Source organism: Lepidochelys kempii, chromosome 10 (genome assembly GCF_965140285.1).
Source record: "Lepidochelys kempii isolate rLepKem1 chromosome 10, rLepKem1.hap1, whole genome shotgun sequence".
Lineage (NCBI taxonomy): Eukaryota > Metazoa > Chordata > Testudines > Cheloniidae > Lepidochelys > Lepidochelys kempii.
Genome location: NC_136389.1, coordinates 50,030,474 through 50,046,389, shown reverse-complemented (window position 1 = coordinate 50,046,389; position 15,916 = coordinate 50,030,474). Strand labels below are relative to the sequence as shown.

At 42.3% G+C, this 15,916-nt stretch overlaps 1 protein-coding gene across 6 annotated transcripts in view; it reads right to left on the bottom strand.

Moving 5' to 3' along the window:
• SCAPER (S-phase cyclin A associated protein in the ER) overlaps positions 1-15,916 on the bottom strand; it is a 345,099-nt gene that overhangs the window by 260,046 nt on the left and 69,137 nt on the right. For 5 of the 6 annotated variants that reach the window (XM_073303508.2, XM_073303509.2, XM_073303513.2 and 2 more), the window contains 2 exons: positions 9,358-9,458; positions 8,197-8,313 (listed from right to left, as the gene is read on the bottom strand). In XM_073303508.2, the coding sequence (XP_073159609.1) occupies positions 8,197-8,313; positions 9,358-9,458 (218 nt within the window). Of the gene's footprint in view, positions 1-8,196; positions 8,314-9,357; positions 9,459-13,573; positions 13,596-15,916 lie in introns of those variants that run through there. The other variant, XM_073303514.1, reaches the window with a different exon arrangement.

The following is a 15,916-nucleotide window of genomic DNA, read 5'->3' as shown; positions in this document are numbered from 1 at the left end:
GTTATGGGCTTCTGCTATAAATATAGAATATACACAATAGGCTCCAGGACAGTGATAGAAGGCAGATATATTAGCCCCAGGTTGAGTAGGACCCTTTTCCCTGGGTAAGGTAACAGGAAAGGTACCAGAACAATCAGGAACTTTCTGGAAACAATTAAGAGAGACAGGCTGATTAGAACACCTGCAGCCAATCAAGAAGCTGCTAGAATCAGTTAAGGCAGGCTAATCAGGGCACCTGAGTTTAAAAGGGAGCTCACTTCAGTTTGTGGCGTGCATGTGAGGAGCAGGGAGCAAGAGACACTAGGAGCTGAGAGTGGGAACACATACTGTTGGAGGATTGAAGAGTACAAGCATTATCAGATACCAGGAGGAAGGTCCTATGGTGAGGCTAAAGAAGGTGTTGGGAGGAGACCATGGGGAAGTAGCCCAGGAAGTTGTAGCTGTTGTACAGCTGTTCCAGTAGGCACTCTAGACAGCTGCATTCCACAGGGCCCTGGGCTGGAACCCAGAGTAGAGGGCAGGCCCAGGTTCCTCCCCCCAAACCTCTCAACTCCTGGTCAGACACAGGAGGAGTTGACCTGGACTGTGGGTTCATGAAAACGGCCAAACTGAGGGCTGCCGTGAAGCTCCAAGGCGAGCAAATCCGCCAATAAATGCAAGACCCACCAAGGTAGAGAAGGAACTTTGTCACAACTGGTGTCAGGAGTGGGATCTGGTGTACACAGCGTGGCAGAAGAAGGAGGGTGTTGTATAAACCCTCTCCCCCTTTTTTTTTTTTTAAATTTTTTTCCCCACCACAATGGAGGACATAGTGCGGGCACTGATACAAGCCACGGCTGCCCAGCAGGAGGCTACCCGTGACCAGGCAGCCACCCAACAGGAGACAGTGCGGCTGCAGCAAGAGACTAATCGCTTGCTGATGGACCAGGCTGCTCAAGACCGGGCTACGTTGCGGCAACTGGTAAACCAGGTAAGGGCCCTTACAGAGCTGAACCGCGGCCATGATGGGATGCAGATCATGCAGGCCCGCAACTGGCTGCAGAAAATGATGCGGGGAGGATGATGTAGAGGAATACCTCCTGGCCTTTGAGAGGACAGCCCTGCGGGAGGCTTGGCCCCAAGAACAGTGATCTGGCATCCTCACTCCCTTCCTGTTTGGGGAGGTCCAGAAGGCCTACTATGATTTGCCTGAAGAGGCTGCGGCAGAATACCCCCAGCTGAAAGCAGAGATCCTGGCCAGATCTGGGGTAACGACCGCAGTGTGGGCCCAGCGATATCATGAGTGGAGATACCAGGAAAACAAAACTCCACAGTCCCAGTTATATGACCTCATCCATCTCGCACAAAAGTGGTTACGAACTGAGTCCCGGAGTCCAGAGGAGATACTAGAGGTTCTGGTCATCGAGAGGTCTACCACTAGACCTTCGCGCCTAGGTAAGCCAGAACGAACTCTCCACCTATGGTCACAGATGGTAGAAAAGCGAAGGACGGCGAGGGAGCTGACTCGACCAGTTAAGGAAGAAGCACCCCGGGTTAAACTAGCAGCACCAAGCCCTAGAGCTCTGGTGACTGTGCCACTAGGAGAGCCCAGGTGGAAAAAGAGAGGGGCTGAAGACCCACGAGAAGCCACAGAGTCGGAGCACTGAGGGGGAAGAGGATCGTGATGTTATACCGCCCAAACCAAGAGACCGAGGAGCGCCTAGGGCTTCATACAGATGTTACACCTGCGGGGAGTGGGGACACATAGCTGCACAGTGTCCCAATGCTGAGGAGCCTATGCAGTGTAACCTGGGGAACTGGGCAGACCCATGCTCCCTAATCCACCTTGTGGGGGTCTCACTAACCCCACATATGTACACCAGACCAGCGAAGCTAAATAGGGTAGAGACCACGGCACTGGTTGATTCGGGGAGTGCTATCATCTTGTCTCAGGGAAGCTCGTGAAGTATAGTCAGCTGCTGTGGGCTAAGCATACAGGGATAACATGCATCCATGGGACAGCTGGTTATTACCCCACCATCCCAGTAAAAATCAAGATTCAGGGAATAATACTGAGATAGCAGCATGTGTCATACTCCCATACCCAGTGCTCATAGGTAGGAACTTCCGAGGGTTTGAAGACTTACTCCTGGTAGGGGAATTAGAGAAAGGGGCAAACCCTGAAGTCAGTGAGGCATCCACAGTAGACTGTCAACCCCCAATCTTCTCTGAAATATCTCCAGATTTGTTCTCCACTCCCAGAGAGGGTAGAAAATCGAAAAGGGAAAGGAGGGTAACTAAGGCCTTGGGAACCCGAATAATGGCCCAAAGCCGGAGGTTCACTCTCGTAGGTAGGCGGACCCGAGCAGCTGAAAAGGAGGCCACCCAGGAGGGAGAAGCACCCGAGTCTCACTCACACCCTAACGACTCTAAACCAGTAGAGGCGACAGGGACTGGCCCCCTAGATCTCCGGCAGATTAGCCCTTGGAGAGGAAATTTTGGATGGGACCAGGCTGAAGACCCAAGGTACGACAACATTAGGAAGGAGGTGACCGAAATAGATGGGGTCCCCATGGAAGGGAAAACCCAGGGACCAGGACCGTACTTCATAATGAAGAAGAATCTCTTATACCGGGTTGCACCAGTAGGGGGGCAGAAGGTACAGCAGATCCTAGTACCTGAAAAACACCAGAACGCTGTATTAAGTCTTGCCCATAGTCATCTTTTTGGGGGGCATTTGGGGATAGAGAAGACCCTGGTACAGGTCCTGCGACGATTCTTCTGGCCCAGAGTACATGAAGAAGTGCGGAGGTACTGTGTGTCCTGCCCGGAGTGTCAGCTGCACAGTCCCCGTCCCCACTTGAGGGCACCTTTAGTACCCCTTCCCATCATAGAGGTCCCCTTCAAGCGAATAGCAATGGACCTTGTGCAACCCCTGAAGACAGCCCAGGGCCACCAATATATACTTGTCTTTCTGGATTATGCTACTCACTACCCGGAAGCCATCCCCCTGCGGAACACGGCCTCTAAAATGATAGCTAAAGAGTTGGTGGCGATCTTTGCCCGAGTGGGGTTACCAAAGGAGATATTAACCGACCAAGGTACTCCATTTATGTCTAAGCTAATGAAGGACCTCTGTACACTGCTCCATATACATATCCTGAGGACTTCAGTCTATCATCCGCAGACCGATGGGCTGGTAGAAAGGTTTAACCGAACTCTCAAGGCAATGATATGGAAAGTGGTAAGTCGGGACGGGAAGGATTGGGACACCCTACTACCCTACCTTATGTTTGCAATCTGGGAGGTACCTCAGCCCTCAACTGGGTTTTCCCCCCTTTGAATTATTATACGGACACCACCCCCGTGGCATACTAGATATCGCAAAAGAAATCTGGGAAAAGGAACCCAATGAGGGGAGAAATATAATTGACCATGTGTTGCAGATGCGAGAACGGACAGCCCAGGTCACCCCTATTTTACGTGAACATTTGGAAAAGGCACAGGAGGCCCAGTGAACCCATTACAATTGCCAGGCAAAAGTCCACCAGTTCCAACCAGGGGATCGGGTGATGGAGTTGGTACCCAGGGCAGAAAGCAAGCTTCTGGCCCAATGGCAGGGGCCCTATGAGGTGGTTGAACCCGTGGCGGAAGTAACTTACAAGGTGTGGCAACCAGGACGCCAGAAACAAGAACAAATTTATCACATTAATCTCTTAAAGCCTTGGCACCAACAAGAGGCTTGTGTAGTGGCCCAAGAGACCCCAATCCAGGGAAATAACATGCAGGAGCATATCAGGATATCCACTAATCTGACACCAAACCAGAAGAAGGAGGTAACTGAGATTATCAACCGATACCAGGAGGTGTTTTCGACCAAACCAGGTCGGACCACCGAAGCATATCACCATATTATCACAGGCCCTGGGGCAAAGGTAACTTTAAGGCCCTATCAGGTCCCAGCGGCAAAAAGGGAGGAGATCAAGGCAGAGGTAAAAAGGATGTTGGAGCTGAGAGTCATTGAAGAGTCCCACAGACAGTGGTCAAGCCCGACTGTGTTGGTGCCCAAACCCGATGGCACCACTAGGTTTTGTAATGACTTTCGCCGGCTGAATGAGATATCCAAATTCGATGCATACCCCATATCAGTGAGTTAGTTGACCGCCTGGGCAATGCCAGATTTTTGACCACCCTTGATATAACAAAGGAATACTGGCAGATTCCCCTTGCCAAAGATGCAAAAGAAAAGACGGCACTCTCTACCCCAAAGGGTCTGTTCCAATATACGTTTTTTCCTTTTGGACTGCATGGGGCACCTGCCACCTTCCAGCGTCTTATGGACAAGCTCCTATGGCCCCATACCAGTTATGCAGCGGCATACCTGGATGATGTGATTATTCACACCCCCGACTGGAAAATCCACTTAGAAAAGGTGGAAGCGGTTCTGGACACACTAAAACAGGCTGGCCTCACAGCCAACCCAGCCAAGTGTGCTATAGGGCTAGCTGAGCCTAAATACCTTGGCTACATTATAGGAAGGGGCATGGTCAAGCCCCAACTAAACAAACTAGAGGCAATCCAAAATTGGCCCCAGCCGAATCGGAAAAAGCAAGTCCGGGCATTCCTGGGTGCGGTGAGGTACTACCGAAGATTTATTCCCCATTTTGCTACCAGAGCAAGTCCCCTGATAGACCTGATAAAAGCCCGGCATCCAGATATGGTGAAGTGGACAGATACCCAGAGAAAGCATTCATGGATCTGTGGACAGCCCTCTGCAGTAACCCCATGCTTATAGCCCCAGACTTCAACAAAGAATTCATTTTACGAACAGATGCATCTGAAGTAGGATTGGGAGCTGTCCTATTGCAGATGGTCGGACATGAAGAACACCCAATCCTCTACCACAGCAGGAAACTCCTCCCGACAGAGCAGAAGTATGCCGTGGTTGAAAGAGAGTGCCTAGCTGTGAAATGGGCCATAGAAACACTACATTATTATCTTCTGGGATGAAGGTTTACCCTTGTGACCAACCATGCACCCCCCCAGTGGATGCATCGAAATAAAAAGAAGAATGCAAGGGTGACCAGATGGTTCCTGTCCCTACAACCTTTCCAGTTCACCATAAAACACCGGGCTGGAAGCCACCATGGCAATGCAGATAGCTTGTCACGAGTACACTGCCTGACGTCCCAAGTTGCCCAACCCCATGGTGTTGAGCAGGGCAAGGGGGATACGTGACAGGGTCGGGCCAGATGGCTACAGGACAGTGATAGAAGGCAGATATATTAGCCCCAGGTTGAGTAGGTCCCTTTTCCCTGGGTAAGGTAACATGGAAGGTTCCAGAACAATCAGGAACTTTCTGGAAACAATTAAGAGAGACAGGTTGATTAGAACACCTGCAGCCAATCAAGAAGCTTCTAGAATCAATTAAGGCTGGCTAATCAAGGCACCTGAGTTTAAAAAAGACCTTACTTCAGTTTGTGGCATGTGTGTGAGGAGCTGGGAGCAAGAGGCACTAAGAGCTGAGAATGAGAACACATACTGTTGGAGGACTGAGGAGTACAAGCATTATCGGACACCAAGAGGAAGGTCCTACGGTGAGGCTAAAGAAGGTGTTGGGAGGAGACCATGGGGAAGTAGCCCAGGGAGTTGTAGCTCTTGCACAACTGTTCCAGGAGGCATTCTAGACAGCTGCAACCCACAGGGCCCCAGGCTGGAACCCGGAGTAGAGGGTGGGCCCTGGTTCCCCCCAAACCTCCCAACTCCTAGTCAGACACAGAAGGGGTTGACCTGGATTGTGGGTTCACTAAAATGCGATGTGCAGAAGGTCAGATTAGAAGATGATGATGGTCCCTTCTGATCTTAAAAGTCTATATGGATGCAGGGATCTTCCTTTTGACTGACTTTTTTTAGCACAATCTTATATAACACAGCTGCACCTGCTGATTCCTTGTAACAGGTGTGATTTCTTAACTCCACAGGCTGTAACAGAGATAGAGGTAGCCATCTAGTCAGAAGGAACTAGGTACATAGACATGGAATAGCCAGGCTTGGGAAGAAAGCTTAGGCTGAAGTCAGGGCTGGCCACTCGAGTACATAGCCAGGGTCGCAGACGGGTTTGTACAAGACTTTCTGCCATCCATGCTACCATGGTTTCACTGCTATGGTTATTTGAGCTAGCTGGATCAAAGTTAAGCCGATATGTCTACACACGCTAGTTACACCTCTGACTGCAATGTAGACATACCCTGAATGAGAAAGAGAGAAAGGAAGGCATGTAGATATCTAAAGGGTGACAAAATAAGAGCATTCCATTAGCTGCCGTCTTGCCTTAATAACTTATGGGAATTGTCAACCATCTCTCTGCGCTAGTGACAAGGTAAAACCAGAAACACAAAATTAAAACTATTATTTGAGGGGAAAAAAAAGCAAAGCTGAACATATATATATATATATATATATATATATAACAATGACTTAAGTGAAAAACATTCCTAGAGAGTTTTATTATGTTGGTTGTTAGTCTAAAGAGCTTTTATGCTATTTCCCCATTTTTCACTCCTCGTTTGATTGCTTTTATTTACTCCCATTATCATCTTGGTCATTTTCATCCTCTATGTAAGCAGATGGACAACATTCCCAAAAGTTAGTAGTAATATACCAACTTCATATGCTCATTGACCTGCACGATATGTTCCAAGAACAGAGAGACCAGCAATCACTCAACCCTGTTACACACCAAGGACACTGCTACAATACAAATAAGTCCCCAGTCCAGCACTGAGGACTCCACAGGAGTACCACACAGTTCTCAATCCAGGACTGGGGCATAAGCCACCAAACACCTCCTGAGTTAATAGCTGAATTTGCTGCAAATTTCTTTATACAATAATAATTTGGTACAGAGAAGTACTAAGAAGATATGAGCACCATCATTACTAGGTGGTGTTGGAGATGGATTAGTCATGTGCTTCAGATGGAAACTGATTCCATCACCAGAATAGCAATAAGATGGAAACCTGAAGGCAAGCAAAAACGACGTCACCCAAAAACAACATGGCGAAGAACTGTGGAAGGTGAGCTGAAAAACCTGGGGCACAGCTGGGGAACCACTGAAAGACTTGCCAGAAACAACAGGAGTGGAGCTTTGTCGGTGCCCTAAATGCCAGAGGCATAATGGGTACTACCTAACTAACTGAGAGGTTTTACAATTATTAGTTTGGTCTTAGTGGCAAGGATTTTCTAGTTTTCTTTTTTGTGAAAATTAGAACTGACTACTTGATATTCAGATAGATACTTAAAATAGATATATTTAATTTTTGAATATTATAGCTCCTTCTTAGTGTAACAAATTTCTCTATCAAACATAACTTCTGACACTAATTTAGAAATATTTGATATAAAGCAGCTGAACATTAGAACCACAGTGGAATAAATACTCTAAATGTTAAGGAATGCTTTCCTGAATTGAGGCCTATATGAGCCAGCACTTAAGCACATGCAGTAAGTCCCAATGGGCTGGAGTTAAAGCATGTCCTGTATAGGAATGGACTTACTGCTTGTGCTTAAGTGCTTTCCAAAATGTGGGCTTTAGTGAAGATAATGCTCCCCTGAAATAGAGTTAAATAATTTAAATGTAATTTTTGTGTGCTTGCTCCACATACTGGCACTTAATTGAATAAGAGGTTTAGTATTTTTATTATAAATATTTTCTGTCTTTCAGACTAATATAAATTTTGCTGCTCATCAAAATCAATTTCATTTTACATTAATTGTTAGTGATCAACATTAACTTCCTGCACACTCAGCTTGCCATACACAGGTGCATACACACGCAATTTTAAAATGTTAATTACATATATTTTGACCTTTGTTTTGTAGAAGGAAATGGCTGCTCATCTTATTAAACAGTTAACATGAAATAGATTGATTTGCTTTTATCATCAGGTCATTGGAATGCAGAGGAATAAAATGTCTGATTAAATAAAAGAAAAAATTAGGTCATCTATTGTAGGTTTTGTTTTGTTTACACAATGTGTTGGGTATTTTTCTCTCTCATGTTCACACATATCAACATTTGGGTTCAAATATGGCTTAGCAAATAACACCCAAAACAATACATTAGCTGCAAAAGGAAAATTATGTACGAGTTAACCCTGAACCCTTTTAATAAATGAGTTAGCTTTCCTTCAGTGCCTTTATTATCTGTTTTCATACCCAAAATTTAAACTTCTTCGAGCATTTGATGTTACACTGATTCTATCTGTTGATGGACTTGGTATTACATGGCGTCCTGGAGACATCTTCTTTACTTCCCAGGCCAATGAAGTAGGTCTAAAAATTCAGGAGAGAATGAATTAAGAATAAATCCTAAGTAGTCATTACAACATTTTTTTAATGGATATTCCTATTTCAACTTGAAGTAAAACAAAATCAGTGGATGTTGGTGATGTAGCAACAGTGGGAAATTTTATCTGAACTAGGCTAATGTGGGCACAGCCAGTGGTTGTAATATATAATATGTTAACTATTGATTAATGCAAAAATGGAACCAAGCAAGGAATCAATAGGGCAAGGAAAAGCATGGGCTTGATCTGAATGCAATACTGGGTGACCTTCGGCAAGTTACTTCACCTTTCTGTGCCTCAGTTTCCCCATCTGTAAAATGGGGATAGTGATGCTTATAAGCCTCCTTTGTAAAGCACTTTGAGATCTACTGATAAAAACTGCTATGTAAGAGCTAGGTATTATTATTGTTGATGTTATTGGAGCCTAAATTCTAAGCTTTTTCTTCTCAGATAATTACTTAAGAGATTTTGCAAGGTGGGGACACCTACACAGATGACACCGAGAAGAACAGGGTATTATGAAATTGTTTATAGAAAGCAGAATTTAGCTTTCCTTGGGAAAACAGGAACCCAAATAAACAGTTAGGCTGCTCTTTTTTCATAGATAGTAGGTAAAATTTTCAGTCATTCAAATGACCTAGGAGTCCAACGGTATGTCAGGAGATGTGATAACAGTACAGACTGGCATACCCACTCTAGCTTTAATCTAGCTAGCATGGCTAAAAACAGTAATAAAGACATGGCAGCACAGGCTTCTGTGTGGGCCGAACAAGCACAGCAGGGAACCTGAGTATGCTCTCACTTACTAGCCTGCAAATAAAAGGAACCCAAAATACTTTTTTTTTTTAAAAAAAATACCATGATTTCATATGGCTCTGTTCATGGTTTTTTAATGATTGGAGCTGGCAATATTGCTTAAGTAGGACTTAAGTGGTTCATAGGTCCTTGTGTTGACCTCTGCACTAGGGTGAATTTCACCCTGAGAGAATATTAGGAAATAGATTAAAAGAAAAGAAAAAAATCTGATTACCTGCTTTGAGCATCAGCCTTTTCTAGCTTTTCCTGTAGCTGTATCCAGTCAATCAATGCCTTGAAATCTCTTACATAGTTATCTAGCATCATTAGAACCTCCTGAAAGAACAACAACCTACATCAGGTATTTGTATTTATGGGGGTGGGGAAGGCAAAGAAAGAGACAAAACTGGAAGAATAGAGAACTCAGCAAAAAACCTGACCGGATAGTACAAATTTCACTCTATTACAACGAAAGTGGCAACATCCGCTTTAGTAAAGGTTGCATAATATTTTCCATTCTGACACTGCTTCAAGTTGCCGATAACTTTCTGAAAATTAAACTTTTGGAGCTGAAATTTACCAGTCTTGGTCCCTGCTTGTAAGTGGAGCCTTTGAATGGCTTGAGCAAAAACAGTTCAGACTTAAAGGAGAGTTAAAAATACTTTTCCTATTATAAATAATTCTTGTGACTTTTTTGAACGTCTCTGCAAAAAAAACGGCTAAGGACAGAAAGCTGAAATCTGGCATGTAAGTTAAAGCTCTCATTAAGCACAAGTGTTTCTGAATGTTTCAGTGAAATTTGATTTTGATTTGACAAGTTATGATCTTTTAAAAATCACATGCTGGATATGAGCAGTACATTTTGCATACAGTTTTGATAAACTTATGAACTGCACAGGAAAACTACATTGCACGAACATTAATGATTCACTTGGCTGTGTAATGTGCAAAATGATTAGGGAGGGCGGCTGCACATTTTGTAAAGTCAACAGGAGAGAGTCCACTCTAATGAATCCTAGGACATCAGCAGCCGGGGAAGGCAGAAAGCACGCTACCTAGCTCTGTAGCCCACAGGAGAGAACCCCTCTTCCGCAGAATTCCTAAATTGTGGCACACAGAACATCCTGCTGGTGTATAGCAATACTAGTCTGTCTGGAGATTATGGAATGTATATGTGATATTGCCACATAAGATTCTTCTCAACCTCAGCATCAACAAAATTATAAATTATACTGTAATTACAGAATATTACTGGTGATGGTTTAAGAGGCAGAAAGTATACAGGGAGAGATTATGGCATTGGCAATTGACTTGTAAACAGAACATATTTGATGTGAAGTTACTGAGAGCACTACTAAGCACAGAACCCCAGGATGTAAAGTTTACATTCACTTTTCTCAAAATAACTGCACTTTAAGAATTGTAAATCACAGAATCCCATATTCATGGCTTTAGAATAATTACATATTTAGCCCTTATAACAGCCAATGATCAGATTACACATCCTGTTTTTATAGATAAGTGATCCTATTATCTTTTTGGAAAGACACTGTTGAATGAAATATAATTGTTCAAGAATTTACCTACATTTCTTAAGTGATTCAAAATCAGCTATTTCAGTTAGACAAAGTGAAAGCTGCATCCATGACTGCCTTTCATGGCTTGAAGCCAGACTGATACAGTATGTTGGAATTCAATTGATAATGAACAGATCTTGCAAGATCAGATTAATCTGATAGAACCTAGTCATGTATACACTGACGAGTAACCATTTTACAACTGCAGACCTATAATATGAATCTAATATAATTTCTCACATCTAAAGAAGAAAATTAGCGGCACAATAATCATGTACACTGAGCAAAACAGAATTAAAAGTCTTTACTTCCTTCTAGTAGCAAAAAATATTATTAAGCTTTACTGTGAAAATGATTCACCGTACATACTGGTTTCCAATTCATTCAAGCTTTGGAAGTGTGTTAACTATGTCAAGGTTGCCCTTAAACACAGAAAACAACAGTTACAATTGAAAAGGCCATTTCCCCTAGTAGGGCCTGATTCTGTAGTCTCCACCCAGGCAATTCTCCCACTAATTTCAGTGGGAGATTTACCTAGGTATGAGCTCTTACTTGTTTCACTTTTTTTAACTGATAGCTATACGTATAATCTAAATCAGACTTCCTTATTCTCTTCTACTTAATTCAGGCAAATGCAATTCAGCCCTGTGCAGAAGACCAGCACAAGGCCTATGGACCACTTATCTCCCACTTAAGCACTCAAAATAGGACTTAACTGAGACATAAGTGGTGTATAGTCCATGGAGTGGACTACCCTCAGGGGTAATTTTCACCCAAAATGAAGGGAAGAAAGAACTCTCTGACAAATACTAATAAAAAAAATGTTAACACTGAGACTTTATATATACATATACATAGAAAGATGAAAGATAACTACAAATACATCTGTTGGACAGTCTAAACGTGTATTATAGTAAATATTTACAAATATATATAAAAAATCAAAACTTTTATATCAACATTATGCTGTCTTTATTTTGAAGTGTCACAAAAACAAAACATTTTATTTATTATTCTTAAAAGATAATTGGCATTGCAAAGTAACTGGTAAGAAAAGTCTGCTACAAGAAATAAACAAATTATGTGTTTAGCCAGCTCTCTTCTTCCAATTTCACAAATAAAAGTCTAGGTTTCTAATTCAGTTTAAGTCAGTCATATTATCTTGCGCTGAACGTTAACAGTAAGAGCATAGAAAGCAAGATTAATTCAGTATAATTTATTTTAAAATGTCTGCTACTTAGATTTTCCCTATTAAAAACGGAATTAATCCAAATATGAGTTATATTTCTGAAGCTAGATGGCACAAAGAAAATACAATAAATGGCTTAAACAACCTATTTTAAGGAATGTTTAGCTACACTTTATCAGAAATGATCAGAGCAGTACCATGCAGCTGTAATCTGAGTCATGTTTTACGAACAAGGGAATACAAACAAGACAAGCAGCTGGAGCGGCCCCATATTCACTGATGCACATCTTTCTCCCTAAAGCTATGAAGGCCATTTTGTCAAGCAGGATGAAGCAGAACAAAAGTGGCTCTGAAAGCGCCGTTACAGGCATCCAGATAACTACATATAGATGTACAGCTAAAATTACCAATTAGTTTACCAATTGGCTGCAACGGATTCGATTGGTTTGTAATTAATTCTAGTTACTGGCGCATACAGCAGGATGGTTGGCGCCATCCCTTTGTCCTCCTGATACACAATACTACTGCACAGGGCCCTAGGGTCTTGGCTCTCTAATTCACCTACTGTACTGAGTGTAGCAGATATACCCTATGGTGCTGAAGCAGTGGAAACTTGTACCACTTGAGAAGGTGCTGACAAAAAGGAACCTTTATGGGGTAGACTGCTGCTACACTAGACTCAAGGCAATTTTAAATGCCATTATTTTTCAAGGTCAAGTGTAACTCATACTGATTTTTAAAGGGCCACTACAAGCTAAGAAAACAGGTTGGGGTTGAGGGGATGATCTTAAAACCAATGTCAACAGGAAAATGTGAAACAGAAGAATTTCTACAATATTAAAATTCCCCCCTGCATCATTCTAATGACTTCTTCATGCTTTCTTTTTCTACCTTAGTGTATTTCCTTCCTCCAGTCCTGACACATTAGCTTCATTTCAAACACCACCACATTTTTTTAAATATATACATATTTTAATCCCTGCTTCTTCTTCCTACATTTGGAGCTCATGGTAATCTTTTCCATGGATGTCCCCACCTTTCCTAAACACCTTGGAGAAGCCTTACCATAATGCATTTGCAAAACAGTATATGTGTGGTCCTGTGATCTCATACAGCTTCCTGTATCTTAAAGGTTTTTATAAATAATGAAAATACCTCATCATCCTTCAAGTTTAGTATCAATATGGTAGAATTTTTGAACTGGAATGAAAACAATATATATTTAATTGAAGTGTTTCTCTAGTTAGTTGAAAAGGTGACATTAATTTCAGCAGTGGGCAATTAAAGAGGGCAACCCTTGAATAAATATTGGACAGGTCTCTAGACATTAGAGCCTCACACCCTATAATTCACACATACAAAAATGGCCTCCCCTCACTTCATAGCAACGGCTTAGTGGCAGACCACTGGAAGGATGTCTAATATTAGTAAGACCTCATTATTTTTACAAAATATCTACAGTAAATTTACTAGTGTTCTCTTTTTCTGTCTGATTCCATGGAAACACATCCCTAGGTCCTCTGCAGGGACCTGGCTTCATAGGTGTGGATAGACAGCCCAGCCCTGCTGTCTAATCTATCATGACCCCTAAATTAAGCAGGGATTGCTGATGTAATTTAATGCCTCTTACCCAAGCCAGAAATAACATACATGGGTTAACCCACCACAGAGTGCAACACACATACATTGAAGGGATAGGATGGGAGGTGTCAAGGCAGGAGAGGGTCAGCAACAGTAGGAGATACCATAGACGTACAGCTCCTGCTCGTACATGAGTCATGTGGGTCCAGAAGCTGTGCAGAAACACAGGGATCTCCCATATTATAATCAAGAAGAAACTCCATGAGCGGAAGGAAACTCAATCAGTTTCCAGTCCCCTGTATAAAAAAAAAATCTACAATGATTTGGTTCCTATTGCATGTACCTTTCGAAAAAAGGAGTCTAGTTTGTTCAGATATAAATGTAGTCAACTTTGAAACCAAAGCTTCTCAGTTTCACTCCCCTACACTAAAATGCAGGGAAGGTGGGGGCGTGGGTGGGAAAGGAGACCACAAGATGGAACAGTTTCCCACCATTCTCACCAATAGAACATACCAGAGAAAAGAACTCTATTAAGACACAAATGTTCAGTTCATTCTCAGGACTGGAAATGGGTATTGAGTTTTTTCTACAAGTTGTTAGTTCCCCAGAGTAATTATGTCGTACATTTTGGATTAAATATTTGTCAGATTAGGTGCCATTTTCAGTTATTCCTGCATAAAAAAGAGGCAAACCTAGTATTTTTCTCTTCTGTCTTTCTATTTAATTTTGAAAAGGACAATCAGATATTTGTTTTAGTCATTTGTTTTAAAAATTGCCCTGAGGCTGAGAGTTTGCACAACAAGTTTCAGTGCAGAGATACTTTTTTGACAGCCAAATTATAAATGCTTAGAAGAACCCAGAGGGTTTGGTTTGGATTCTTGCTTCCTAGTCAGGGACAGTTGCCAAAGCAGTGTGTTTAATCTTAGTGGAGGATGGGGGGAGGGAAGTAATCCCTTTACTCTATCTAATGGAGTGCCACTGAACCACTCTCAGTCAATGAAAAATCACAGTAACATGAGGCCTTAAAGAAGAGGCAAAAACTGTGTGATGGGGGAGAAAAACAATATAATATACACAAATAACTGGAGTTCTCCAAAAGATGTTGCCTCCACTATAGCAGTCTTGCACCATGCACATAAATCACTGAACTGTTAGTAGTTAAAGCTACTGGGAGCACTTGTGACAATCTAGGATCCAAATGTTCAAGATCCCATAACTGTTCTCAATTTCTTTCCTCATCAAAGCATCCATTAAGGGACTGCAAAGAGGAGTGGAGGAAAGATGATGAATGTGTCTCAGCAGAGGCCTCCACCCAATCTCACGCTGATTTGCCATCTATTCGCTTCACTGACTTCAACCGAGTCATTCTTGGTTTACACTGGGGTAACAGAATAGAATTTGGCCCTATATATTTTGAGAATTCCAAGTATTGCTAGGCAACCTTCATTTTGCTTTAACGAATTATCTCAGCAGACCAGTGTAGGAGACTAATCAGCAGAATCACAATCACAGGAGGCCAGGGAGTGCTGACTTAGAAACAGACTGAAGCGCTGCTCTACTGAAAGGAGCAACTGATCTATATTCAGAGTCAAGAGAATAATACTTCATGCAGGTGTGAACTCCACATCGCAGCCTAACATATTTCAAAAATAGACATATTTCTAATAGAGGCAGCCAGTGTAGCCACAGGTCTCACAGAATGCCCTCAATCTGTCTGGAATTGAGACTCCAGCCTGACCATAAAAGGCCTAGATACAAACCAGAAACCATTTGGAAAGCCTCTGAATTGAAATTTGGATTTCTCCACAGGGGAAAAAAAAAAAGGAAAATTTACAAATAACTCTGACCTTTTTCCAAACAGTATTAAAAACTTTTTAAATATCTAACCTATGACATGTCATTCCATGGATAGATAAGACTTGTGAATAACACAGCATGAGACTTATATATTTGCTAATATGAAAATCTATGACCATCTCACTAGGCTTTGGGGTGATGTTTCAGAACCACTTTGTCTTTCTGAATACAGCGTAAGGAGGATCAGCCATAGAACTTCCAGATTGTTTCTTTTAGAAGATGAAGTGTGAATAAACATTCTTCTAGAGGTTCAACTCTAGTAAGAAATCAATTCATGACCCAGTGGTTTTTGGGGTTGTCAAACTAATCAAAATACATGTAATGGCCCTAAAAACTAAGATGGAAGAACCCTGAAATTGTCGCTGGTATGAAGAAATGGAAGATAAATGAACCCATCCTGATGATGGACAACAGAAGAACACACTGTTTGTTTAGATAATACTTGTCTGTCATATTGTATCTGAGAGTCAATACAGATTATCCATTCACTGAGTTCAGGAAAACCTTGACCACTAGCCTAATTTCTCTTAGCGCCAATATATTTGTATGCAATCTATTTTCTTTGTTTTCCAAACATTAAACAAGGAGGG